The 27,934-nt window shown below is 49.1% G+C and overlaps 2 protein-coding genes across 94 annotated transcripts in view; one reads left to right on the top strand and one right to left on the bottom strand.

Annotated features, from left to right (window-relative positions):
* The window catches only part of SUGP2 (SURP and G-patch domain containing 2), a 43,649-nt gene extending 33,349 nt beyond the window's left edge, over positions 1-10,300 (bottom strand). For 22 of the 45 annotated variants that reach the window (XR_013409241.1, XR_013409239.1, XR_013409240.1 and 19 more), the window contains exons 1-3: positions 9,894-9,987; positions 7,399-7,530; positions 1,258-2,868 (exon numbers count right to left, since the gene is read on the bottom strand). Coding sequence is in view for 9 of the 45 variants with exons in the window: in XM_077978382.1 (XP_077834508.1) it covers positions 1,258-2,868; positions 7,399-7,519 (1,732 nt within the window). In the remaining 36 variants the exon portion in view is untranslated. Of the gene's footprint in view, positions 1-1,257; positions 2,869-7,398; positions 7,531-9,893; positions 9,988-10,218 lie in introns of those variants that run through there. The other 23 variants (XR_013409237.1, XR_013409236.1, XR_013409250.1 and 20 more) reach the window with 2 other exon arrangements.
* Positions 10,060-27,934, top strand: part of ARMC6 (armadillo repeat containing 6) — a 31,354-nt gene continuing 13,479 nt past the window's right edge. For 12 of the 49 annotated variants that reach the window (XR_013408800.1, XR_013408801.1, XR_013408803.1 and 9 more), the window contains exons 1-3: positions 10,060-10,388; positions 20,063-20,229; positions 21,370-21,452. Coding sequence is in view for 45 of the 49 variants with exons in the window: in XM_077977006.1 (XP_077833132.1) it covers positions 20,109-20,229; positions 21,370-21,452 (204 nt within the window). In the remaining 4 variants the exon portion in view is untranslated. Of the gene's footprint in view, positions 10,472-11,092; positions 11,186-11,730; positions 11,797-17,689; positions 17,853-20,037; positions 20,230-21,369; positions 21,453-27,934 lie in introns of those variants that run through there. The other 37 variants (XM_077977000.1, XM_077977004.1, XM_077977001.1 and 34 more) reach the window with 18 other exon arrangements.

Below are 27,934 nucleotides of genomic sequence, written 5' to 3' on the forward strand. Positions count from 1 at the left end.
AGGCTGGAGTGCAGTGGCTATTCACAGATGCAATCACAGGTCACTGCAGCCTTGAACTCCTGGTCTCAAGCAATCCTCCCTCCTCAGCCTCCCGAGTAGCTAGGATTACAGACATGTGCTACCACCCCTGGCTCACGAGTGACTGGACTTTGTGATTTTCTTCCCTCAGGAGACTGGGGATTCCTCAGAGACCATGCTCTGTGTTTTTTCTCCCTTCTAGTAATATCTTCTGGGGACATGTTGGAACAAGGGTTCCAAGCCAGGCGCAGTGACCCACGCCTATAATCCCAGCACTTTGGGAGGCTGAGGCGGGTAGATCACTTGGGCTCAGGAGTTTGAGACCAGTCTAGGCAACATGATTCTCTACAAAAAATACAAAAAAAGTTAGCCAGGCACAGTGGTACAAGCCAATAGTCCCAGCTACGCAGGAGGTTGAGGTGGAAGGATCACTTGAGCCCAGGAGGTTGGGGCTGCAGTGAGCCATGATCATGCCACTGCACACCAGCCTGGGTGACAGGGCATGACCATGTCTCAAAAAAACAAAAACAAAGAAAGAAAGTCAAGCCTTCTTTCTTTCAAAGATTAAAAAGAAAAAAAAAAAAGGAATAAGGGTTCTTAACCTTGGCTGCAGAAAGGTATGAACCCCTCAGAAGATATAGGTAAAATTGTGTATGAATAGATGAGCATTTTTTCTGGCAATGGCCACAGCTTTCTACCAAATCCCGAGAGGTATCTGACCTAAAAATGTCCAAAGATTTTTGTTTTTCTGAGACAGAGTCTTGCTGTTGCCCAGGCTGGAGTACAGTGGGGTGATCTCAGCTCACTGAAACTTCCACCTCCCAGGTCCAAGTGGATTCTCCTGCCTCAGCCTCCTGAGTAGCTACGATTTTGGGTGCATGCCACCACACCCGGCTAGTTTTTGTATTTTTAGTAGAGATGGGGTTTCACTATGTTGGCCAGGCTGGTCTTGAACTCCTAGTCTCAAGCAACCCGCCACCTCGGCCTCCCAAAGTGCTTGAATTACAGGCATGTGCCACCACACCCAGCTGTCTAAAGACTTTTATGGTAAATAGCAGATTCCTAAGACACATTCACAGAATGAATGGCAGACATATATTGGCCAATGTGCATTTTCTACTAAAATCTTGATTTGTTTCCAATTGGCTAAAGAGCTTCTGTGTAAAAAAATCTCAAATAAAAGACATTACCAAACAAAGACGAAAAACAACAAATAGAAACTTTGGCTGTTTTCCTTACCATCACTCAGACTACTTGGAGCCTTGGCCTGAATTTCGGGTTTGGTAGGAGGAATCATTTTCTCCTCCTCTCGCGTCGGCTCTGGTTCGGCTTTCTTAACCTGGAGGGGACACCCGCTGCTGACTAGCCAGGCCTTCAGGTGGTCTATGTACTCTCTCCCAAACAAAGTGGAGTCTTCGAAGTTTGGAAATGCAGCAGGTGATGGAGCTATATCTTGCAGGCCGACAGCTTCTAAGATTTTCTCTTGCCGGAAAGAAGAGGCCAAGGAGAATGTCTGTCCCAAAAGGGCCAAAGACTTCCGGCAGAGAGAATTGGTGGTTTCTAGGGCAAGAGCCAAGTCCAGGGGGTTACTGAGGGTCTTCATCTTGACACTCAGCTCGTAGGCATTGCAGGCCATAAGCAGAGGTGTGACACTCTTCAGAAGCCGGTCTTGAAGTCTCATTATGTACTTGTCAAAGGGCTTTATGATTTCAAAAAAGCAATTTTTGGTCTTCACAGCACCTTTGTCTAAAAGCATGTTTAAAAACTCATTATCAACTCTGGGTGTTTTCAAAGCAGAGTGCTTTAAAAATTTGATAGTAAAAAAGCAAAAATCTCTGTGCTCTGGTTTTAAGGAACATTTGAATGAGGCAAGCATTTTAGCACAGGTTTCTGTTTCAAGTTCAAAGAGAGTCTGGAAAAGCTGGGAAAATTTAATATCATCTTTTATGGTGTGGAATCCTGCCCATTTGATTATTTCTATCCCAAATCTTGAAAAAACATCAGACTTATCCACGATGTCAAAGCTCATCTTTCTTCTGGGGAGCCGAAGATTCTTCAGATCCAGCCCCAGAGGGATCTTCTGAATGGGGAACTGGATATCTCCTGTCCCTGGGTTTGTCCCCAGGGTCACATCAGGACTTGGAGTGGTTTTCTGGATTTGGTTAGTGCCCTGAGTTTTGGGAGTAATACGATTCATGGTGGGTATTTTTTTTGTGCTCACATTTCTCAATGTGACAAGTTTCCCAACACCCCCCTTAGCTGTGAGCAGGCCCTGAGACTCCCCCTTTCCTAGGAGGGAACCTTCCTGGTCAACGATGTTTAAAGCTCGGCCTCTGGCCTGGACTTGACTGCTGCCCCTGAGCACAGAGTCAGCCTCCCCAGGATGGTCTACGTCATAATCCCGACTCTCCTTCTCCAAACACTCTTTCTCAATCAGCCTGGAAGATCCAAAGTCTCCCAAAACTGCAGAGGGACCAAAATTATACTCCTGTGACCAAGAGGAGGACTCTTGAGAAACTGGATGGCCAAAGTCTTGCTCCCAAGAACCACGGAGCGCAAATTTCCAGTCCTGAGAACGGAAATGTCCCAATTTCCGGTGGCCAATGACCTGGTCCCGAGAATCAGAGTGAGAAAATTCCAGATCCCGGCCACATTCTTTGCGAAAGTAGCTGTCATCACTGATGGAAGGGTTGCTTGATCTGAAGGAAGGCCCTGGAAATACGTCACTTCTCAGGCCTTCTCTTCCGGCGTCTCGCGAGTGAGCTACAGATCCACTGAGGGAGTATCTGCTATCGCTGTGGACATCATCATACATCTCTGCTCTGGATCTTGGGACTGCCCTTAAGAGATCTGAAATAAACCATTCAAAAAAAGAAGAAGCCAAAAGGTACTTTAGACCAGAGGATGCAAACAGTGCAAACAAACAGTCCACGGATCACCAGGCAGGAAAAGTGCTTTATACACCTCAGTGCTGTTTGCCAATCCGTATTTGTTGCTAACATTTAAAATGTGTGTGGTGTCATTTAAAAATCTGGATCGACTACTTACTAAAACAGGAGATCTAAAAGCACCAACCCTGAGTTTGCCCTGATGACAATCAACCCAGCATGGGCAGCAGCAGCCCAACGGGCAAGACACAGACTCTCTAAGTTGGCACCAACAGCCCTCGCTCATTCAGATCCCCTACTCTCTAGCCATCTGGGTTGGCAATCCCTCTTTTAGTCTGAGGAAAGGGCGTTTGGTCCCCAAATAACCTGGATATCTTTACTGCAACTGGAACACTTCTGTGTTTCTACTTCTATCTCAGAACAGATAGGTTTTACTGAGGTTACCTGCCTTCACCGCTTCCTAGAAGGAAGTCTCAGCCCACGGTGTAACCGTGAGGCTAGATGAACCATAGCTAACACCACACCCACCACAGCTGACCCAAAGTTGGCTGAACCTATCCCTTGGAAAGGTAGGCCAGGCCAATCAACCCTCTCTCTGGAGCTGAAAAACCACAGACTGAGGCAGGCAGGAGGGAAGGCAGAAGCTTAGCAAGATACATCAAGAGAGGCCATGATGGAAATGGAACAGTGTCTACTTCTGTCCTTCTCCATGTAGAAAAGGGGAAATGGGTCAGGCATAGTGGCTCAAACCTATAATCCCTACACTTTGGGAGGCCGAGGTGGGAGGATCACTTGAGCCCAGGAGTTTGAGACCAGCCTGGGCAACAGAGCAAGACCCTGTCTCTGTCAAAAAGAAAAAAGGGGATAGGGGAAGATATATTTGCATTTGCTTAATCACATGGAGAAACTGTAAGCAGCAAGGAATAGAAGCGATGAACTATGGGCATATGAGAACAGCGGGCCTCAGGGAGAGTTTTCATGGAGCGCCTTTCTTTCTAGCTTTTCAATCAGAATCAATGACCTAGTTTAAAAAAAAAAAATGAATAGGGAAAGAGAGGTGCCAGGAGGTAGTAATGGGTTAAGAGGCCACAGGAAGCCAAAGTGTGTATAAATCCTAGTTCATTTGTTCAACAAGTACAAACTGGGCACCTACTGTGTGCAAGCACAGTACTAGGCACTGAAGTTATGGCAAGAAAATAAGAACTCTCTGAAACGTGTCAGTTGAGAGAGTCAGACAAAAAACAGGAATATATCAGATACAAGTAAGTACCAAGAAGACAAATCAAGCAGGTGGGAACCTGAGAAGGCAATGACATTTTGAGACAGGCTGGTCAAGGAGAGTAGCTTTTTTTTTTTTTTTTTTTTTTTTTGAGACGGAGTCTTGCTCTGTCACCCAGGGTGGAGTGCAGTGGCCGGATCTCAGCTCACTGCAAGCTCCTCCTCCCGGGTTCACGCCATTCTCCTGCCTCAGCCTCCCAAGTAGCTGGGACTACAGGCGCCCGCCACCTCGCCCGGCTAGTTTTTTGTATTTTTTTAGGAGAGACGGGGTTTCACCGTGGTAGCCAGGATGGTCTCAATCTCCTGACCTCGTGATCTGCCCGTCTCGGCCTCCCAAAGTGCTGGGATTACAGGCTTGAGCCACTGCGCCCGGCCAAGGAGAGTAGCTCTAACACTTTTTTTTTCTTTTTTTTTAGAGACAGAGTCTCACTCTGTTGCCCAGGCTAGAGTATTGGAGTACTGGAGTGCCGGGGCGCGATCTTGGCTCACTGCAACCTCCACCTCCCGGGTTCAAGCTGTTCTTCTGTTTCAGCCTTCTGGGTAGCTGCGATTACAGGGGCCCGCCACATTTTTGTATTTTTAGTAGAGACGGGGTTTCACCATGTTGGCCAGGCTGGTCTCAAACTCCTGACCTCAGGTGATCTGCCCACCCTGGCCTCCCAAAGTGCTGGGATTACATGTGTAAGCCACTGTACCCAGCCATCTTTTTTTGAGACAGGGACTCACTCTGTGGCCCAGGCTGGAGTACAATGGCACAAACACGGCTTACTGCAGCCTCAATTTCCTGGGCACAAGCCAACTTCCTGCCTCAGCCTCCCAAGTAGCCAGAGCCATAAGTACATGCCACCATGCCCAGATAACTTTTTATTTTTTGTAGAGAGGGAGTCTCACTTTTTTGCCCAGACTAGTCTGTAACTCCAAGGCTCAAATGATCCTCTTGCCTCAGCCTCCCAAAGTGGTAAGATTGCTGGTGTGAGTCACTGTGCCCAGGCCCCTAATCTTTCTGGAGGTAACTAAGATATGTATTGGTGCTTGAGTCTCTAGGTAAAGTTAAAGATTTAAATCTCCATCTAAATAAAACATAAATATTCAGTATTACATACATGCATTACACTAAAACAACTAAAGAATGCACAAATACCATGGATACGGTTATACCTCAGAGGGATAAGCAAGCAGTTAAGAGAACTTTAATTTTAACCTTTACTTCTTATTTGTTCCAATATTTTATAACAGGAATGTTTGTGTGTAGTACTCATGTGATTATTGAAAACTCAAGATCTGAAGACAATCTCTGAGCCTGCTTTGTCCAGGTCCAGAGCATGTTTGTTATTCCTACCCCAAACACTTAGAAGTCACCCAACACAGGAGACCTCCTCCACCCCAAGGCTGGTGTGGCTGGGAGCAGCAGTGTCTGTGCTACCCAGAGGAGACAGGCAGAGGAGTGAGTACACGATGTACTTCCCTGGGGCAGGAAAGGGCAACCAAATCAGCCTCAAGGCATGCTAAGGCTTCCCGGGGGAAGGCACCTGTGATCTGTCTTGAGGGAATTTACCAGGCAGTGCTGGGACAGGAGGAATTCAAAGCGTAGGTAGCAGGCAGCACAGCAGCCCTCAGTGTGAGGCCCAAGGCAGGAGGTGAAGGACCCTTCATGTCATCCTGCGATCTGTGCAGGCACTGTTTTTGATTCTGCTGGCATGGTGTGTCAAAACCTTCCAATGGGAATGTTTTCAGACAGGGCCTAAAATCAGCAGCTCTACAGGCCACCCCATGCCCTCCTGTCTTGTTTATATTGTGGCCTGACTGCTCCTGCACTCCTCTGAGGGTGTGTCCTGTAGTGGGGAGGCCCAAGAGGCCAAGGAGAGCAGTGGTTCAGTAAGGCTGTCACTAACAGATCTGTGGATCAACTCTATAAAAGGGAGACATGAGGGGAATGAAGCCAGAAACAGAGAGACGCTGCAGAAGGAGATTGTTCTGATTATCCAGGTAAGAACTGGTAGAGCTGGCCGGGTGTGGTGGCTCACGCCTGTAATCCCAGCACTTTGGGAGGACGAGGCAGGTGGATCACAAGGTCAGGAGTTCAAGACCAGCCTGACCAACATAGTGAAACCCCATCTCTACTAAAAAAAAATACAAAAAAATTAGCCGGGCATGGTGGCAAGCGCCTGTAATCTCAGCTACTCGGGAGGCTGAGGTAGGAGAATTGCTTGAACCCGGGAGGCAGAGGCTGCAGTGAGCCAAGATCACGTCACTGCACTCCAGCCTGGGCGACAGTACAAGACTCTGTCTCAAAAAAAAAAAAAAATTAAGTGGTGATGGGGATGGAGCCAGGAAATGGATCCAAGAACCTGTCTTGGTGCCGTGAGCAGTGGCTCATGCCTGCAATCGCAACACACTGGAGGCAAAGGTGGGAGGGTAGCTTGAGCCCAGGAGTTGCAGACCAGCCTGAACAACATAGCAAGACCCCATATCTATTAAAAGAAAAAAAAAAAAAACCACCAAAAAACAAAACTGGGCTGGGCTCGGTGGCTTATGCCTATAATCCCAGCATTTTGGGAGGCCAAGGCAAGCGGATCACCTGAGGTCAGGAGTTTGAGACCAGCCCGGCCAACATGGTAAAACCCCATCTCTACTACAAATACAAAAATTAGCCGGGCGTGGTGGTGCATGCCTGTAATCCCAGCTACTCAGGAGGCTGAGACAGGAAAACCGCTTGAACCCAAGAGGCAGAGGTTGCAGTGAGCCGAGACCCCTCCAATGCCCTCTAGCCTGGGAGACAAGAGTGAAACTCTGTCTCAAAACAAACAAACAAACAAATAAAACTGTCCTGAGGTGGGTCGGGGAGGATATACTGCGAGAGGCTCCAGATATCTGCGTAATGATGACTGACAGATCAAAACATTATCCCCTGACCAAGTGCAGTGGCTCATGCCTATAATCCCAGCACTCTGGGAGGCAGAGATGGGAGGACGGCTAGAGCCTAGGAGTTCACGGTTGCAGTGAGTTAAAACTGTGCCATTGTACTTCAGCCTGGGGGAGACAGTAAGACTCTGTCTCAAAAACTAAACCAAACCAAAATAAAAAACCATTATCTCCTAAATAGGGAATGTAAGGATCAGAGGACTGGTATTATTTGCCCAAGGTACTGCAATCTTCCTGCCGTGGCCCTAAGATAGACCCCAACCAAAACAACAACAACAATACTTTATTTTACCTTGAGCTTTAAACTGAAGAGTTTCGCTTACAGCCTCACCGCTGGCATCCATGTGATATCGCTTGGCTTTTTCTTGTAATACAGCATCAAAAGTCTCCTGTGTAATTCGTCTGGCTGCCATGTTATTTTGCCCTATGGTGAGACAGAAAAAACTACACTAAGAGTCACAACTTGGGGCTGGGCATGGTGGCTCATGCCTGTAATCCTGGCACTTTGGGAGGTTAAAGTGGGCGGATCGCCTGAGCTCAGGAGTTCGAGACCAGCCTAGGCAACATGGTGAAACCCCCATCTCTACTAAAATACAAAAAATTCAGGCTGCGTATGGTGGCTCACACCTGTAATCCCAGCACTTTGGGAAGCTGAGGTGGGCGGATCATTTAAGATCAGGAGTTCGAGACCAGCCTGGCCAACATGGCAAAACCCTGTCTCTACTAAAAACACAAAAATTAGCCGGGCGTGGTGGTGTGCACCTTTAATCCCAGCTACTTGGGAAGCTGAGGCAAGCAAATTGCTTGAACCTGGGAGGTGGAAGTTGCAGTGGGCTGAGATCATGCCACTGCACTCCAGCCTGGGCAACAGAGTGAGACTCCATCTCAAAAAAAAAAAAAAAAAAAGCACCAGGCATGGTGGCACGTGCCTGTAATCCCAAATACTCAGGAGGCTGAGGCATGGGAATTGCTTGAACTGGGGAGACAGAGGTGGCAGTGAGCTGAGATCATGCCACTGCACTCCAGACTGGGGGACAGAGCGAGACTCTGTCTCAAGGGAAAAAAAAAAAAAAAAACAACACACACACACACATAAAACTGTGCTCACAGAACCTGTTCTATTTCACCTAATCCTCAAAGTAAGGAGGCAGTAATCCATAATCCTCGCATGGAACTTCAGAGGCAGGCTGGACCCTTTTTATTTTTTATTTATCTTTAATTTTTTTAGTAGAGATAGGGTTTTGCCAGGTTGGCCTGGTTGGTCTCGAACTCCTGACCTCAAGCAATCTGCCCACCTTGGATGGACTCTTTTAAGGGGGCCTCTGCCCTCACGAAGTTCACAGGTGTGTGCTGGCTGAAAAGGAGCAAAGACAAATCTCTGAGCCCATCTCCTTGGAATCCATTAAAAGCAGCTCTGTGAAAGCAGTTCTATCTGCTGGAGGAAGGTGTCAACCAACACACGTAACTGAGCATAACAGAGTAGGAAGGGTGGGACCACAACCCTCGCAAATCGTGGTTAGGAAAGAAGAGATCAATCTTTTTTTTCTTTCTTTTTTTGAGACTCTCTCTGTTGCCCAGGCTGGAGTGCAGCGGCATGCTCACTGCAACATCCGCCTCCTGGGCTCAAGCAATTCTCCTGCCTCAGCCTCCTGAGTAGCTGGGATTACAGGAGTCCGTCACCGCATCCGTCTAATTTTTACATTTTAGGCAGAGATGGGGTTTCACCATGTTGGCCAGGCTGGTCTTGAATTCCTGACCTCAAGTGATTCGCCCACTTCGGCCTCCCAAAGTGCTGGGATTCCAGGCGTGAGCCACTGCGCCCGGCCCAGGATCGCTCTTTTCCCATTTCACAGACTCAGTAGTGCACAGAGGCTCTGAGAACTTCCTTCCCTTCTAAAAGAAGCCTCTTGACGGTGAGTGGCGGGACCCCCAACCAGTGACAATGAACGAGTGACAGAGTCCATTCTGTGCTGGGTCCTTGCGCGATCTCCCAACCACCCACTGAAGAGGCAGGTCCTGTTACGAATGACATTAGGGTGAGGAGGCAAAGGGAGACAGACTCAACGACCCATTCAAGATCAGACAGCCCAGATTTGAACCTGGCAAAGAGCGTATTCATGCATCCAAAGCCCCGAAGAATGGGTAAAAAAAGAAGCAACATTTTGGGGTCCAGGGGCTGCATCCTTAACCATCAAGATATCCCGCCTCGCAAAATCTCCAACTTTAAGACGCAACCCGTAGGGTCGATTTCCCATCACGATCTCCCCCTCGTCCCATCCTTCAGCCCTTTTCCCTGGGTGCCCCCTTGTTCTCTGCTGGCAAAGGGCAGGGTTCCAGGGTCAGGTGACCCAGGTTCAAATCACACGATCCTAAGCTTTCTGTGCCTCCGTTTCCCTACCTACGGAAAGGGCAGCTAGTAAACGGGCTGGTGTGTGGGCTGAACCGGTTCTAAAGAGGGGAAGGGCCCGATGCAGCGCTGGGCGCCGTTATCTCCTCCCCAGCGGGGGCCGCTCCGAGTTCGGGAGGAATGAATGAACGACTGAACCAATGAGCCTTTGTGGAAGCGGCCCGCCGTCTCCCGGTCTCTGAGGGCGAGGAAATAGGGGCGCCGGGCCCGGGAGGCCGCAGCCGGCCACCCGGGCCAACCTGGTGGGGACGCGGCCGCCGCCGCAGCCAGAGGGCCGAGCCTGCGACGCCATCACGGAGCCCGGGGCGAGACCCCAAGGCCGAGCCCGAGCCTCCCACCCCGGGACCCACCCACCGACAACGCCAGGGCCCGGGCCTCACCCCGAGACCACCGCGCGCGGAGCCGCCCCCGCCGCCGCCTCAGACTCCTCACCCGCCGCCGCCGCCGCGCGAGGCGGGGACATGCAAATGAACCAACGGTCTCCGCAGCGCCGCGCCGCGCAGGCGCAAGCCGCCGCCGAGTCCTGGTGCGCAGGCGCGGGCCGCCGCTGCCCGGCTCTCTTGCGCAAGCGCGGTGGCCGCTTCTTCTGGGCGGACGCTCCGGAGGCAAAACGTTTCCCTGCTGGGGGCGGCGAGCACCGTGACCGTCCCGGAAAGGGCGGCAAAGACGCCTCCGTCGCGCACGAGGGGGCCTCGTTGTCTTTACCTTGGTTTGCGGTCGTCCTTGGTTATCGTGAGCCGTCCGCAGGGCTCTGGGAGGCCGAGCCTGGGGGCGCCACGGCGCCTGCGCGGGTACGGCGGCCGGAAGGGGCTAGAGGCAGCGCCCTGGGTGACAGCCGTGCGCCCCACCTTTCCCCACGTGGCCGCGAAGACCGGGTGAGACGCGGCGGCTGCCGAAGCCTGTCGCGCGCGGATTGGGGAGTGGGGGCGCCGTAGGGTCGGGCTGGCGCGACCCTCGGGTACGTGGTCTGGGGGGAAAAAATTGAAAGAATTTTACAGAAGCCGCCTGGGAATAAAATCCCCGGCTTCTCTGGCCTTCGCTTTCTTTTCATTCATTTTGTTTATTCATTCATTACCTGTGCACTGAGTGCCTGCTGTGTGTTGGGCCCCGTCCTAGGCAGTGGGGACAAGGAGGCTACAGGGTACAAATAATTGAGTGAACGATGTCGCTCTAGATACGGGTGATGGTGTGCAAATAATAAAAGAGTGATGGGACGGGAGAGCAGGGCTGCTGTTTACCTGGAAGTGGCTTTGAAGGGTATCTCTTGAGTGCTAGGAAGGATGAGAAAGGCGGGGAAGAGCAGCTGGGAAGGCTTAGGTAGAGAAAGTGCCCATAAGGAGGCTGGGCTTTCTGAGAGGGTTGGGAAGCCACTACTGGGCTTTGAGCAGGTGAGTGAGGTGGAGTCTAGGCTCTGGGAGTGGCAGGTGAGGCCGCCCTTATGGGAGGCTGGTGTTTGAACCAGAGTAGGTGTGGCTGGTAGAGGGAGATGTGGATGGAGTCTTTTAGGGTCCCCAGCATGTTATGGCACACTTTTCTAATTTTCTTTTGAGACGGAGTCTCTCTCTGTCGCCCAGGCTAGAGTGCAGTGGCATGATCTCGACTCACTGCAACCTCCATCTCTCGGGTTCAAGGCATTCCCCTGCCTCAGCCACCGGAGTAGCTGGGACTACAGGTGCGCAACACTGCACCCGGCTAAATTTTGTAATTTTTAGTAGAGACAGGGTTTCTCCCTGTTGCCCAGGTAGGTCTCAAACTCCTGGCCTCAAGTGATCTGCCCGCATTGGCCCCCCAAAGTGCTGGGATTACAGGCATGAGCCACCGCGCCCGGCCCGCCTTATTTTTTCTTTTGAGACAGAGTCTTGCTGTTGCCCAGGCTGGAGTGCAGTGGCGAGATCTCTGCTCACCGCAACCTCCACTCCCCAGGTTCAAGCGATTCTCCTGCCTCAGCCTACTGAGTAGCTGGGATTACAGATGTGCACTATCTTGCCTGGCTAATTTTTTGTATTTTCAGCAGAGACAGGATTTCGCTATGTTGGCCAGGCTGGTCTCAAATTCCTGACCTCAAGTGATCTACCTGCCACAGCCTCCCAAAGCGCTGGGATTATAAGCGTGAGCCACCACACCTGGCCAGCACAGTTTTCTTGAGCAGAATCCTGGCTGAGAGAAGGAAACTGGCTGCCAATTAGGGGCCTTACTCACCTTCTGTTTTACCCTCAGCATGCCTGATGGATCACAGGGACTGGTACTGCTGTTTCCCCCCTTTCAGCCTAGGCTATTCTCCAGGTAATTCTTACTTGGCCATCCCTAGGCACCATTTTATGTGTTTCAAATCTGTACTTTCCTCCCCCAACCCAGCCCTGTGCCAGATCTAGGGGACCTTGGAGGACTCAGGTCAGGGGTGGTCACAGAGCCAGGCCTCCCCAACTCACCTCAGGAGTGGGTGGAAGGGAGGGGTTGTGGGTTGGGGAGAGGAGGCCAGAGAGCACGGGCTCTGAGTAGCCAGGAAAGGCAGCCACTTGGAAGGGCTGACAGAAGCTCCGCAGAGGACTGAGAATCCGAAGTATATGAAACAGGTGTCAAATCAATTTAGAAAGTTTATTTTGCCACTGGGCGCGGTGGCTCAAGCCTGTAATCCCAGCACTTTGGGAGGCCGAGACGGGCGGATCACAAGGTCAGGAGATTGAGACCACCCTGGCTAACACGGTGAAACCCCATCTCTACTAAAAAATACAAAAAACTAGCCGGGCGAGGTGGCGGGCGCCTGTAGTCCCAGCTACTCGGGAGGCTGAGGCGGGAGAATGGCGTAAACCCGGGAGGTGGAGCTTGCAGTGAGCTGAGATCCGGTCACTGCATTCCAGCCTGGGGGACAGAGCGAAACTCCGTCTCAAAAAAAAAAAAAAAAAAAAAAGAAAGTTTATTTTGCCAAGGTTAAGGACATGTCCATGACACAACCTCAGGAGGTCCTGACAACATGTGCCCAAGGTGGTTGGGGCACAGCTTGCTTTTATACATTTCAGGGAGACATGAGACATAAATGAGTACGTGTAAGATGGTCACAGGTAGATTGTGTTCTTTTGAGTCTTTGGTCAGCCTTTCACTGAATACACGATTTACATGGGGGACAGGGCAGGTAGAGGAATAGTCATTTATGCCTCAGTCCGACTCATGAATCTGCTGTTTTTTGTTTGTTTTTTGTTTTGTTTTTGAGACAGTCTCACTCTGTCGCCCAGGCTGGAGTGCAATGGCGTGATCTCAGCTCACTGCAACCTCCACCTCCTGGGTTCATGCAATTCTCTTGCCTCAGCCTCCTGAGTAGCTGGGATTGCAGGCGCCCGCCGCCACGCCCAGCTAATTTTTGTATTTTTAGTAGAGACAGGGTTTCACCATGTTGGTCAGGCTGGTCTCAAATTCCTGACCTCAGGTGATTCACCCGCCTCAGCCTCCCAAAATGCTGGGACTACAGGCGTGACCAGTGGCCAAATCTGCATTTTTACGTAAACTTTAGGGTAGAGAGAGCAACCGGATATGTATTTTTGTCTCAGGTGAGCTGAGGGATGACTTTCTGTCCTGCACCTGTGAAGATCACCTATCAATTTACATTGCCAGGGTGAAATTCAACAAAACTGTTTTTGGGTAAAGATCTTGAGGGCCACAAGGAATTTCCTGGCCTGGCCAGGGTGGTGGGAGTAGAGTCCCCCACTCCTTTCTTCCTACTGAGAAACTCTTTATATTACTCTTCCTTCACCTTTGACCTTGGAAATCCATAGCACCACTTAAAGAGCTCCCTTTTCTTCTGGGGCATAAAGGAAAGGGGCCTATCTGCAAAGGAGGGAGATGGGGCTCCTGCATAAACTTGCTGAATTGCCTCTTAAGCAACAAAGGAAAAGAACAAATAGCTAACATTTATTGAGCCTGTCCATATCCTTTTCTGAGGAATGTATAGGAGTTGGCTGAATTTTTCACTACTGCCCTATGAGGTATATTCGTGTTTATCTCTGACACAGGAGGGAATTGAAGAAAAGTGCATCTGGCTGGGCACAGTGGCTCACGCCTATAATCCCAGCACGATGGGAGCCTGGCCAATATGGTGAAACCCCGTCTCTACTAAAAATACGAAAATTAGCCGAGCGTGGTGGCGTGGGCCTGTAGTTCCAGCTGCTTGGAGGCTGAGGCACAAGAATCACTTGAACCCAGGAGGCAGAGGTTGTGGTGAGCCAAGATTGTGCCACTGCACTCCAACCTGGGCAACAGAGCAAGACTCCGTCTCAAAAAAAAAGAAAAGAAAAGGGCATTGAAGTGGAGGGCGTGGGTACTGGGTTCTGCAGGCTGGCTGGGAGCCAGTCCTTCTCCCCTCAGGCAGTGTGCAGTGCACAGTGGGCATCTGCAGGAACACAGATGGAATGTGTACATCCCCTGCCACTGCCTGAAAAGAGAAGCATGGGCCAGAGTGACCTGTTTCTTTTTCCTTTTTTTTTTTTTCTTTTTCTTTCTTTTTTTTTTTTTCCTTTTGAGACGGGGTCTTACTTTGTCACTCAGGCTGGAGTGCAGCGATGTGATCTTGGCTCTTCAGCCTTGACCTCCCTGGGCTCCCCCTCAGCCTCCCAAATAGCTGTAACTACAGGTGCATGCTACCACACCTGGCTAATTTTTGTATTTTTTTTATAGAGGTGGAGTTTCACCACATGTCCAGGCTGGTCTCAAACTCCTGGCCTCACGTGATCCTCCCACCTCGGTCTCCCAAAGTGCAGACCACCATGCCTGGCCTGAAGCAGAAACTTGATAATTCCAGAATGGAAACTTGATATTACTGCAATAAGCAAGGTGGATATATTAAAACAATTAAAATTTAAAAAGTTGTTAACCTCTGTTAGGCTCTGGACCTAAGGCCTGTTCCTCCCTTTGTCCTGACGGGATGGTGGCAAATGTTAGGTTCACTTTTACCCTGTGAAGACCTTGTTAAGATCATCTATAGCAGGGGTCCCCAACTCCTGGGTCATGGACCCATACTGGTCCAGTGGTCCCTGGCCTGTTGGGACCTGGGCCACAAAGCAAGAGGTAAGCGTAGAGTGAGTGAGCAAAGCTTCATGTGTATTTACAGCAGCTCTCCATCACTTGCATTGTGCCTGAGCGCCACCTCCTGTCAGATCAGCAGCATTAAATTTCCATAGGAGTATGAACCCTACTGTGAACTGCGCATGCGAGGGATCTAGTAGGTTGCATGCTCCTTATGAAAATCTAATGCCTGATGATCTGTCACTGTCTCCCATCACCCCCAGATGGGACTGTCTAGTTGCCAGAGAACAAGCTCAGGGCTCCCACTGATCCTACATTACAGTGAGTTGTATAATTACTATATTACAATGTAATAATAATAGAAATAAAGTGCACAATAAATGTAATGAGCTTGAACCATTCCGAAACCATCCCCACCCCAGCCCCACCATATCCATAGAAAAATTGTCTTCCGCAAAACTGGTCCCTTAGGCTAAAAAGGTTGGGACTGCTGAGCTACAGGGTTGAAACAGAATTGCAAAGGGATTTGGTGTTTTTACCAAGAGTTTTATCTTACTTAACTCTATGTCCTGTCCCCAACTGTCAGAGGGGAAGGTACTGCCTGAGGTTAATGGGTCATCTAAGTGTTTATACCTACCCTGGTTTCCAGGGTGTGCCTATACTGGGTTTTACTTGTTTGTTTATTTATTTATTTTTTGAGACGGAGCCTCGCTCATGTTGCCCAGGCTGGAGTGCGGTGGCATGATCTTGGCTCACTGAAACCTCCATCTCCCAAGTTCAAGCCATTCTCCTGCCTCAGCCTCCCGAGTAGCTGGGATTACAGGCACCTCACTAATTTTTGTGTATTTAGTAGAGATGGGATTTTGCCATGTTGGCCAGGCTGGTCTTGAACTCCTGACCTCAGGTGATCTGCCTGCCTCGCCCTCCCAAAGTGCTGGGATTATAGGCGTGAGCCACCACTCCCAGCCTTACTTGCTTATTTTTATTTTATAAGGTGGGTTTGTGTGTATACACACACACACACACATTTTTTTAAGAGATGTGGTCTCACTATGTTGCCCCAGGCTGGTCTCAAACTCCTGTGCTCAAGTGATCCCCCCACCTTAGCCTCCCAAGTTGCTGAGAGTACAGGCACAAGTCGTTGCTCAGTTCTTTTTGTTTTTAAACAGACTAGCACTTTAAGAAATTGAGCTATAATTTACATACCATAATAGCCACTCATTTGATTTAGTAATTTTTTTTTTCTTCTGGAGACAGGGTCTCTCCCTCTGTCACCCAGACTAGAGTGCAGTGGCCCAATCATAGGTCACTGCAGCCTTGAACTCCTGGGCTCAAATGATCCTCCTGCTTCAGCCTCCCAAGTAACTTCAACCATAGGCAAATGCCACTACACCCGACTGAATTTTTAATTTTTATTTTTGTAGACACAGGGCCCCCCTATGTTGTCCTTGCTGGTCTCAAACTCCAGGCTTCAAACAGTCTTCCCACCTTGGCCTCCTAAAGCACTGGGAACACAGGTGTGAGCCACCATGCCTGGCCTGATATAGTGATTTTACGTTTTCACAGAGTGGTACAACCATCATCACTATCTAATTCAAGAACGTTTTCATCACCCAAAAGGAAACTCTATACCCTTTAGAAGTTATTCCCCATTCCCTCTCCTCCAGTCCCTGGCAACACCCAATCTGCTTTCTGTGTCTGTGTATTTGTCTATTCTGGACATTTCATATCATTGGAATCATGCAATATGAGGCCTTTTGTGTCTGGCTTCTTTGACAAGACATCATGTTTTTGAGGTCCATCCCCATTGTAACATGCTTCAGCACCTCATTCGTTTTTCTGGCTGAGTAATATTCCATCGTGCACACGGACCATTTTGTTTATCCATTCATCTGTTGGTAGACTCCCTCTCCTTTTCTTTGTTCTTGTGATTTATTTGTTGAAAACTCTGGGTGTTTGTCCTCTAGCTGATGTTCTCTTCCCAAAATCCCAAAAAGTAGGGATTTTGCAGATCATATCCCCATGGTGTTGGTTAAGGTGTCAGAGCTGTGCTGTGCAATACCGTAGTCACTCGTCACACATGGCTATTTACATTAACATAAATTAAAATGAAATAAAATTACACACTCAGTTCCTCAGTCGCACTGCCACACTTCAGCTGTGTGATAACCACAGAGGCCAATGGCATCTGTACTAGGCAGTGCAGATAGAGAACGTTTCATCATAGCAGAAAGTGCCCTGAATGCATGATCAGATTCAGGTTTGAGATTTTGGCACAGTGACTTCACAGGTGCATTTTGTTCTTATTCAGGAGGTAGGTGTTGCTGGTTTCTCTTTTGATGATGTGAGATCAAGCAGTAGATTCAGTTCCTGTCCACCCTTGTTAGGCTCCCTTGTTAATTTTATACCTGATGGTTTTGGATCCTGTGGGATCATTATCTGTTTCTCTCCTGTCTCGGCTGATCAGCTGAAATTGGAAGTGGAACTTTTCCTCATTCTCTTTTTGTAACCCGGGACCCTTTTGTACAAGGGAGGCAGGTTAAGTGCTAGATTCTTTTTTTTTTTTTTTTTTTGAGACAGAGTCTCACTCGGTCACCCGGGCTGGAGTGCAATGGCGTGATCTTGGCTCACTGCAAGCTCCGCCTCCCAGGTTCATGCCATTCTCCTGCCTCAGCCTTCCAAGTAGTTGGGACTACAGGCGCCCGCCACCACACCCGGCTAATTTTTTTTTCTTTTTGTAGTTTTAGTAGAGATGGGGTTTCACTGTGTTAGCCAGGATGGTCTCGATCTTCTGACTTCATGATCCGCCTGCCTTGGCCTCCCAAAGTGCTGGGATTATAGGCGTGAGCCACCACGCCCAGTCAAGTGCTAGTTTCTTTTTTAAAAAAAATTGTTATCAATGATTGTAGAGACAGTGTCTCGCTACATTGGCCAGGCTGGTCTTGAACTCCTGGATTCAGGTGATCCTCCCATGTCAGCCAGCCTCCTGAGTAGTAGCTGGGAGTACAAGAGCATGCCACCACTCCCCACCAAGAGCTGGATTCTTGGTTGGCCAGTTTTCAGAAGCCTGAGCTGTATTTGTTTTAGTGTTATCTAAAAAATAGTATTATCTAAAAAAAATCAAAAGCACAGATTTTGATTTTTTTTTTTTTTTTTTTTTAAGATGTAGTCTGGCTTTGTCAGCCAGGCTGGAGAGCAGTGGCGTGATCTCGGCTCACTACAACCTGCGCCTTCTGGGCTCAAGCAGTTCTTCTACCTCAGCCTCCCCAATTGCTGGGATTACAGACGTGAGCCACCACACCTGGCCCAGATTTTGATTTTCATATGTACTGGAATTTATTATTTTTTTTAAATGCTCACTTATCTGTAGCTATCAGGCACCCCTTAGGGTGTGGAAGCTTCCTTGCTTCCTGGTCTCACAGAATGCCCCAGGGTGACCTGCCCCATGACCTGCTGGGACCTGGAATCAGCCATTCCTCCAGAAGCCCCGGCTCCTTGTTTTTTTTTTTTTTTTTTTTTTTTTTGAGACGGAGTCTCACGCTGTTGCCCAGACTGGAGTGTAGTGGCGCGATCTCGGCTCACTGCAAGCTCCGCCTCCCGGGTTCCCGCCATTCTCCTGCCTCAGCCTCCTGAGTAGCTGGGACTACAGGCGCCCGCCACCGCGCCCGGCTAATTTTTTGTATTTTTAGTAGAGACGGGGTTTCACTGTGGTCTCGATCTCCTGACCTTGTGATCCGCCCGCCTCGGCCTCCCAAAGTGCTGGGATTACAGGCTTGAGCCACCGCGCCCGGCCTGGCTCCTTGTTTTTAAAGATTTTATATAGAGACAGGGCCTCCCTATGTTGCCCAGGCTGGTGTCGAACTCCTGCCCTCAAGCCATCTTCCCCCCTCAGCCTCCCAAAGTACTGGGATTACAGGAGTGAGCCATCTAGCCCTGCCCCCAGCTCCTTTTCGTGGGAGATGGTAGAAACCATACATGGTGTTAGAGGTATTCAGTACTACTGTGCTATCATTTCTTCTAGGCATTTTTAGTTGCTATGACTAGAAAATTAGATCTTTGTTTACTTAAGAGAAAACACATGATGGGTTTATATGGATATTTCCATTTCGAATATAAGTTCTGAGATTTTTTTCTCAACTTTGTTGAGGTATAATATGTACTTTTTTTTGAGACGGAGTCTTGCTCTGTTGCTCGGGCTGGAGTGCAGTGGTGCAATCTCGGCTCACTGCAACTTCTGCCTCCTGGGTTCAAACAATTCTCCTGCCTCAGCCTCCCGAGTGGCTGGGATCACAGGTGCCTGCCGCCATGCCCAGTTAATTTTTATATTTTTAGTAGAGATGGGATTTCACCATGCTGGCCAGGCTGGTCTTAAACTCCTGATCTCAGGTGATCCACCTGCCTCAGCCTCCCAAAGTGCTGGGATTACAGGCATGCACCTGTGCACCCAGCGAGTATGTATTTAATATAGTGTATATGTTATACTATATATAGTACATAAATGATACCAATATATTGCATATGTTTATATTATACAACTTGACGATTTTATATGCATGCAGATAGTGAAATACTCACCTCAATCAGCAGTTACCTTTTTCTTTTTTGTGGTGAGAACACTTAAGATCTACCTTCTTGGCAAATTTCAAGTACACAATACAATATTGTTAATTATAGGGAGTTCCGAGTTTTCACTTGATTTTATGATGTTAGAATCTTTTTTTTTTTTCCTTTTTGAGTCAGGGGCTTGCTCTGTTGCCCAGGTTAGAGTGCAGTGGAGCAATCTTGGCCTCCCAGGCTCAAGCGATCCTCCTACCTCAGCCTCCTGAGTAGCTGGGACTATAGGCATATGCCACCACACTCAACTAATTTTAATTTTAATTTTTATTTTGGTAGAGACAGAATTTCGCCACATTGTCCAGGCTGGTCTTGAACTCCTGGGCTCAAGCAGTCCTCCTGCCTCAGCCTCCCAAAGTGTTGGGATTATAGGCATTGACCCACTGCGCCCAGCCAGAATCTTTTTTCTTTTATGCTGATTCCTAATAATATAATCATTATTATTTGCTATGTCCATAATAGTTTCAGAATAACATTACTAGTATCATTATATTAAAGAACCACCTTTCTTAGATAAAATATAGTAAACTCTGTGTTCTCTTCTGCATTTTCTTTTTTTGTTTTTTTTTTTTTTTCCGCAAGTTAGGGTCTCACTCTGTGGCCCAGGCTGGAGTGTAGTAGCATGATCATGACTCACTGCAGCCTTGACCTCCCAGGCTCAAGTGATCCTCCCACCTCAGCCTCTCAGAGTGCTGGGATTACAGGCTAAGTCACCACGCCCGGCCTCTTCTGTATTTGTAGAAGCCCTAGGGAAGTAGGGATATCACCCTTTCCTGTGATCTAGGTGGGAAGAATTTCTCCAGGGTGGTTGTAGGGCTCTGGTCCCTGGTAGATTCTTCCTAAGTGGCGTTTTCATGGTGGCCAGGCCCTGCCATTGCCTGCTCACCCTTGAGGTAGCTCTCTCTTTGCCCTAACTTCTCAGCTCAGGAGCATCTATTGGCTGCACACCAACATCAACGCAGGCGAAGATGGTCTCCAAGCGCATTGCCCAGGAGACCTTTGATGCAGCCGTGCGCGAGAACATCGAGGAGTTTGCGATGGGGCCAGAGGAGGCGGTGAAAGAGGCTGTGGAGCAGTTTGAATCGCAAGGTAGGGCGGTGTGACCGTCACCTGCCATCCGAGGCTCTCAGATGCAAGAGTGATGGGAGGGCCCTGCTGCCCTTCCCCGCTGGGGGTGCCACATGCCTGGCACAGAAACCAGGTGCCCACTGGGCCCTGTCCCCTCCAGCCTCTGCCCGAGGCAGGCTAGTTATCCTGCTCCCACCTCTCACACACCCTTTCTGTCCCTATTTCCACCTCGCCCAGATATTTATGGGCTGGATCCTTCTCATGAGTCTCATTTGATCATTTCCTTGAAGAGGTTTTCCCTGACCCTGGCCTGGGAAACGGGGCCCCTGCCTTCCTGCCCTACTCTGCCCCACCTCGAGCTTACAGAGGCAGAAGCCGCAGCAGCCTGTGGAAACAGGTGGCGTGTTCAGACCAGGTGCGGAGGAGTGTGGTTATGAGGGGCTGTTTGCAATGGCGTGGGCGGCGTTAGGAGACCACCCCTAGCACAACTAGCCCCCACAGAGACCCTGACTGCAGGGAGCAGGAGTCCTGGGCAGGGGCCACCTGGCAGGCGCTGGACCCTGGGGCGGAGGCAGGGGGCTGGGAATGAACACCCCAGGCTCCCCTCCTCCTGCCTGCATCTCAAGTTCACTTCCCCATTGAACAAACCCAGGGTCCAGCCTCAGAGGTCAGAGGTCAGCCTTGCAGGCATAGAGTGGGGTATAGACCCCTAGACAGGGGCCAGTGGGACAAGCAAAGGCGTCCAGCACTGTAGGGGCTCCCTGTGGGGGTGCCAGCAGGGGCAAGAATGCAGCCAGAGCCAGGACGGATGGGAGTCCCAAGGGAGAAGGCCGTGGGGTCCCTCCCTCCCCTGTCAAGCCCACCAGGCAGCATGTGGCACCTCACCGCACAGACGTGGCCTGTGATGACAGCCTTGTGTGACAACGGCCTCACTACCACTCTGCTCCCTTTGACTGGCCCATGGCCCAGTGGCAGAAATACCCAATACCCTCTACACCCCTGTGTTGATGTGGCATGGGCGGGAATAGGGAGGTGGGAGGCTTCTGGAGTGGGGTGGTCCCAGCAGAAGGGTCCTGAGGTGTGATTCCAGCAGGCCCACGGGAATGACAGCTGTCACTTGCTTTGTGACCCCTGTGTGCTTGCTTCCCCCGCCCCCAACAGGGGTTGATCTGAGCAACATTGTAAAGACGGCGCCTAAAGTCTCTGCAGACGGACCCCAGGAGCCCACACATGACATCCTGCAGGTAGGAATGGGCATCCCACACAGCAGGTCCTGCGTCACCTCTGTCTGGGGGCACCTCTTCCCTGTTTCCTGGATGGCAGAATGCAGGCTCTGAAGGTCATGCCCTTCCCAGCATGCATGGGCAAGCTCGAGTTTGCAGCCAGGTCTCCGAGTCCACGTCTGAGGGTGGCATGCCTTCCAATGCAGGGGACACCAAGCTCCTCGGGTGGCATGTATGCTGAAATCAGGTGGATGGCTTGATTGTCCCTGCTGCTAGAAGCCCAGAGTCAGGAACACCATAGAGGGGCCCCTCTGGCTTCCCAGAGACAGATGGACAGGACTCACAGGATGAGAGAGTGGGCTCACAGTAAGGCTGTCACTTACTGAGCACCGACTGTTTACCAGCACTTTCTAGCCAATCTGTTAGCACTGAAGCTCACCAGTGAGGTAGGTGGTGTCACTCCTGTCTTAGTGATGGGGAAACAGGCCAGGAGCTGGCACTTAACCTCTCCAGAGACCCAAACGAGGAAGGTAAAAGAACTTCAATGCTTTCCTTAAGGTCACCCATTGAACTTTGTAATACAGCAGAAGGCTCTGGTGTTTGAGAACCGACCGTGGACCTGGTTCTGTGCAGGTACTTTTTTCCTGCCTTCTCAGTCATTGTCCAAACAACACCTGCAAGGCTGGGATTTCCCCATTATACAGATGGGGACATTGAGATCCAAAGAGAAGAAAAGTCATTGACCTGGGAGCAGGAGGTGCAATGATAGGAGAGGAAGTTGGAAGAGATGGCTCTGGGTGTAAACCCAGCTCACCTAAGGCATGACACTTACTTCTCCCTACCTCAGGGTCTTGCCCTCTCCTGCCTTGAGGAGGTCTTGTGAGAATTGCCTCGTTGTTGTTAGTTTGCTTTTTACCTTTCTTGCCTAATAAAGATGAATTTATTTTATTTTATTTTTTTTTTTTGAGGTAGAGTCTCGCTCTGTCACCCAGGCTGGTGTGCAGTGGCGCAATCTCAGCTCACTGCAACTTCCACCTCCCAAGTTCAAGTGATTCTCCTGCCTGAGCTTCCCGAGTAGCTGGGATTATAGGCACACACCACCACACCTGGCTAATTTTTTTGTGTTTTTAGTAGAGACGAGGTTTCACCATGTTGGCCAGCCTGGTCTTGAACTCCTGACCTCAGGTTATTTGCCCACCTTGGCCTCCCAAAGTGCCAGGATTACAGGCATGAGCCATGATGCCCAGCCTGGATGAATTTCTTTTAAAATGAGTTTGTCTTCCGGCTATCTTTGCATTTGGTGATTCATGTTTTTCCTCCTGATTTGTAGACGAACTTTATATAGAAAGGATCTCAATAACAATATCATCTATATTATCTAGCAGTTACTGCTTAAGTACTTCTTAAGTGCTCAGCGTTATGCTAAATTCTTTTTTTTTTTCTTTTTTCTTTTTTTTTTTTTTGAGACGGAGTCTCACTGTGTCACCCAGGCTGGAGTGCAGTGGCGCGATCTCGGCTCACTGCAAGCTCCGCCTCCCGGGTTCACACCATTCTCCTGCCTCAGCCTCCTGAGTAGCTGGGACTACAGGTGCCCGCCACCATGACTGGCTAATTTTTTTGTATTTTTTAGTAGAGATGGGGTTTCACCGTGTTAGCCAGGATGGTTTCTATCTCCTGACCTCATGATCCACCTGCTTTGGCCTCCCAAAGTGCTGGGATTACAAGTGTCAGCCACCATGCCCGGCCTTTTGTTTTTTGAGACAGAGTCTCACTCTGTTGCCCAGGCTGGAGTACAGTGGCGCAACATGGCTCACTGCAACCTCTGTCTCCTGGGTTCAAGCGATTCTCTTGCCTCAGCCTCACAAGTAGCTGGGATTACAGGTGCACACCACCATGTCCAGCTAATTTTGTTTTGTTTTGTTTTGTTTTTTTGAGACGGAGTCTCGCTCTGTCACCCAGGCTGGAGTGCAGTGGCACGATCTTGGCTCACTGCAAGCTCCACCTCCCGGGTTCATGCCATTCTCCTGCCTTAGTCTCCCAAGTAGCTGGGACTACAGGTGCCCACCACCACACCCAGCTAATTTTTTGTATTTTTAGTAGAGACAAAGTTTCACCGTGTTAGCCAGAATCGTCTCGATCTCCTGATCTCGTGATCTGCCCACCTTGGCCTCCCAAAGTGCTGGGATTACAGCTGTGAGCCACTATGCCTGGCCTATTATGCTAAATTCTTAAAATATGTTCTCTTAATCTGTGCTCAGCCCATTTTGCTGATGAGATATCTAAGGCTTCCCAAGGATCAATGACCCCCACCCCAAAAGGTCAGAGGCAGAACTGGTACCTGAATCCAGGAAGCCAAGCACTGAAATTCAGGCTGTTCTACCAGCAGTACAGGAAACTATGTGTTTGTTTATAACATTCGCTTCTTTTTTTTTTTCTTAACTGTTCTTTTATTTATTTTTTGAGACAGAGTCTCACTCTGTTGGCCAGGCTGGAGTGCAGTGGCCCTTCCTCAGCTCACTGCAACTTCCTTCTCCCAGGTTCATTCAGTTCTCCTGCCTCAGCCTCCTGAGTAGCTGGGATTACAGGCGTGTACCATGCCTTGCAGATTTTTGTATTTTTAGTAGAGATGGGATTTCACCACATTGGCCAGGCTGGTCTCGAACTCCTAACCTAAGTGATCTACCTGCCTCGGCCTCCCAAAGTGTTGGGATTACTGGCATGAGCCACTGTGCCCAGCCTATTTTTTTTCTTTTGTAGAGACGGGGTCTTGCTATATTGCCAGGATGATCTTGAACACCTGGCCTCAAGTGACCCTCCCACTTTGCCCTGCCAACGTGCGGGGATTACAGGTGTGAGCCAACATGCCCAGCCTTAAATTTTTTTCTTTTTTTTTTTTGGACACAAAGTCTTGCTCTGTCACCCATGCTAGAGTGCAGTGGCAGGATCTCGGCTCACTGCAACCTCCACCTCCCGGGTTCAAGTGATGCTCCTGTCTCAGCCTCCTGAGTAGCTGGGATTACAGGTACCTGCCACCCCTGGCTAATTTTAAATTTTATTTTTCATTACAGAAGAGTGGAAATACATTCTTAGCATAAAAGATTTGAGCAATACTCAAGCACTTATAGTAAAATCTGAAAGTCCTTGCCCTGTCCCTCCCACCAGACACTGGGGTTTGCATCTCAGCAGTCAGTTCGCAACTGAACCAAGCCCCTTCTCAAATGCCCCGCAGCATAATTGACCTTGTGCATCTTGGCTCAGATGTGTAAAAAATGCTTATCTGTTGAGGGAGAAAACAATTCATTGTGATGGCCGTTGAAATTAATCTATTCATGTCATAAGATGTATTGCAAACAGGCTTATAGAAACAGAAGGAAAATAACATCTGGAGACTGTCCAAGTAGAAACTGAGCCAGCCGGGCCACATTTACATGTGGGAAGTTGCAGAATGAAAAGCATTAGTCACAGAGAGTGAATGACTCCAGGAGTTTCGTGATTAAAGCCCCCCTCCATGAGCAGGGTGGTGAGCACCACACAGACTTGTCATAGGTAGAACACAGCTGGCTCTGCCACCTGCATTTTAGCAACAACCTGTTGATGAAAATACTCTATAAAATATTTCAAGAGATTTATTCTGAACCAAATATGAGTGACCCGTGGCCTGTGACACAGCCTCGGGAACTCCTGAGAACATGTGCCCAAGGTGGTCGGGCTACAGCTTGGTTTTATACATTCTAGGGAGACATGAGACATCAATCAATACATGTGAGATGTACATTGGTGTGGTCTGGAAAAGTAGGGCAGCTGAAAGCTGGGGCTTCCAGGTTATAGGCAAATTTAAAGATTTTTCTGGCCGGTTGCTGTGGCTCACATCTGTAATTTCAGCACTTTGGGAGGCCGAGGTGGTCGGATCGCATTGAGCTGAGGAGTTTGGGACCAGCCTGGCCAACATGCCAAAACCCTGTCTCTACAAAAAACACAAAAATTAGGCCAGGCGCGGTGACTCACGCCTGTAATTCCAGCACTTTGGGAGCCCAGGCAGGTGGATCACCTGAGGTTAGTGTTCGAGACCAGCCTGGCCAACATGGTGAAACCCCATCTCTACTAAAAATACAAAAATTAACCGGGCATGGTGGCAGGCACCTGTAACTCCACCTACTCAGGAGGCTAAGGTAGGAGAATTGCTTGAATCCGGGAGGCAGAGGTTGCAGTGAGCCGAGATTGCGCCGTTGCACTCCAGCCTGGGTGACAAGAGCGAAATTGCATCTCAAAAACAAAACAAAAACAAAAATTAGCTGGGCATGGTGGTGGACGCTTATAATCCCAGCTACTTGGGAGGCTAAGGCAGGAGAATCACTTGAACCCAGGAGGTGGAGGTTGCAGTGAGCCAAGATCATGCCACTGCACTCCAGCCTGGGCAACAGAATGAGACTCAGAAAAAAAAAAAAAAAAAGATTTTCTGATTGAAATAGTTATCTAAAGACCTAGAATCAATAGAAAGTAATATTTTGCTTAAGATGGGTTGTGGAGACCAAGGTTTTATCAAGGAGATGAAGCCTCCAGGTAGCAGGCTTCATTGAAAATAGATTGTAAATGTTTCTTATCAGACTTAAAAAGGTTGGCCGGGCGCGGTGGCTCAAGCCTGTAATCCCAGCACTTTGGGAGGCCGAGACGGGCGGATCACGAAGTCAGGAGATCGAGACCATCCTGGCTGACACAGTGAAACCCCGTCTCTACTAAAAAAAAAAATACAAAAAAAACTAGCCGGGCGAGGTGGCGGGCGCCTGTAGTCCCAGCTACTCGGGCGGCTGAGGCAGGAGAATGGCGTGAACCCGGGAGGCGGAGCTTGCAGTGAGCCAAGATCACGCCACTGCACTCCAGCCTGGGCGGCAGAGCGAGACTCTGTCTCAAAAAAAAAAAAAAAAAAAAAAAGGGGCCAGACTCTTAGTTAATTCTGTCCTGAATCAGGGAAAAGACCTGGAAAGGGAATCTCTGTAGAATGTAGCTTGTCCCCACAAGAGATAGCTTTCCTGGGCCATTTCAAAATATGTCAAAGAAATATATTTTAGGATAAAATACTTTGATTTATTTCCATACTGTATTAGTATTAGGCTGGAAGTTGGTGTCTTATTGCTACAAAAAAGTCTTAAGATGGTCAGTTGTGTCTGACTTCCAAAGGCAGGAAGATAAAATGGGACATATTTGACCCCCACTTCCCATCATGACCTGAACTAGTTTTTCAGGTTACCTTTGGAATGCCTTTGGCCAAGAGAAGGGGTCCTTAGAATGGATGGGTACTTAGATTGTTTTCTTTTTTTTTTTTTTTTTTTTTGAGACAAGGTCTCACCTTGATACCCAGCTAGAGTGCAGTGGTGTAATCTTGGCTCACTGAAACCTCTGCTTCCCGGGCTCAAGCAATTCTTCAGCCTCAGCCTCCCATGTAGCTGGGACTACAGGTGTGAGCCACCAACACCTGGCTAATTTTTGTATTTTTTTTTTAGAGGCAGGGTTTTACCGTGTTGCCCAGGCTGGTCTTGAACTCCTGAGCTGAAAGCAATCCACCTGCCTTGGCCTCCCAAAGTGATGGGATTACGAGCATGAGCCACCATGCCCGGCCAAGAATTTTATTTTTAGTTTACACGTCCTTACTAACATAGTAATTCCTTGTGAAAAACTTGGTAGTTCTAACTCCAGTACTGTGCATCCTCAAAGGCATTTCTGTCAGGAGCTTTTCAAGTTTCTTACAGGGTTTCTGCTGAAATGCTACACCACTGTTTGTTATGTAAAATATGCATAAAAACATTTACCATTGTAACCTTTTTTTTTTTTTTTTTTTTTTTTTTTTGAGACGGAGTCTTGCTCTGTCGCCCAGGCTGGAGTGCAGTGGCCGGATCTCAGCTCACTGCAAGCTCCGCCTCCCGGGTTTACGCCATTCTCCTGCCTCAGCCTCCCGAGTAGCTGGGACTACAGGTGCCCGCCACCTTGCCTGGCTAGTGTTTTTTTTTTTTATTTTTTAGTAGAGACGGGGTTTCACTGTGTTAGCCAGGATGGGATTGTAACCATTTTTAAATGTAGAGTTCAGTGTCATGGTACATTAAGTACATTCATAATGTTGTACTTTATGACTATCCATCTCATCTTGCAATACTGAAACAAACTCTGTGTTCCTCTTCCCCTCAGCCCCCAGCAACCATCATTCTGCCTTCTGTTGCTGTAAATTTGACTACTCCAGGGACCTCATATAAATGGAATCAATCACAGGCGGGGCGCCGTGACTCATGCCTATAATCCCAGCATTTTAGGAGGCCAAGGTGGGCAGATCACTTTGAGGTCAGGAGTTTGAGACCAGCCTGGCCAACATGGTGAAACCCTGTCTCCACTGAAAATAACAAAAATTATCCAGGCATGGTGGCATATGCGTGTAGTCCCAGCTGCTCAGGAGGCTGAAGCGGGAGGATCGCTTGAACCCGGGAGATGGAGGTTGCAGTGAGCCGAGATGGCACCAC

The sequence above is a fragment of the Macaca mulatta genome, chromosome 19 (genome assembly GCF_049350105.2).
Source record: "Macaca mulatta isolate MMU2019108-1 chromosome 19, T2T-MMU8v2.0, whole genome shotgun sequence".
NCBI lineage: Eukaryota > Metazoa > Chordata > Mammalia > Primates > Cercopithecidae > Macaca > Macaca mulatta.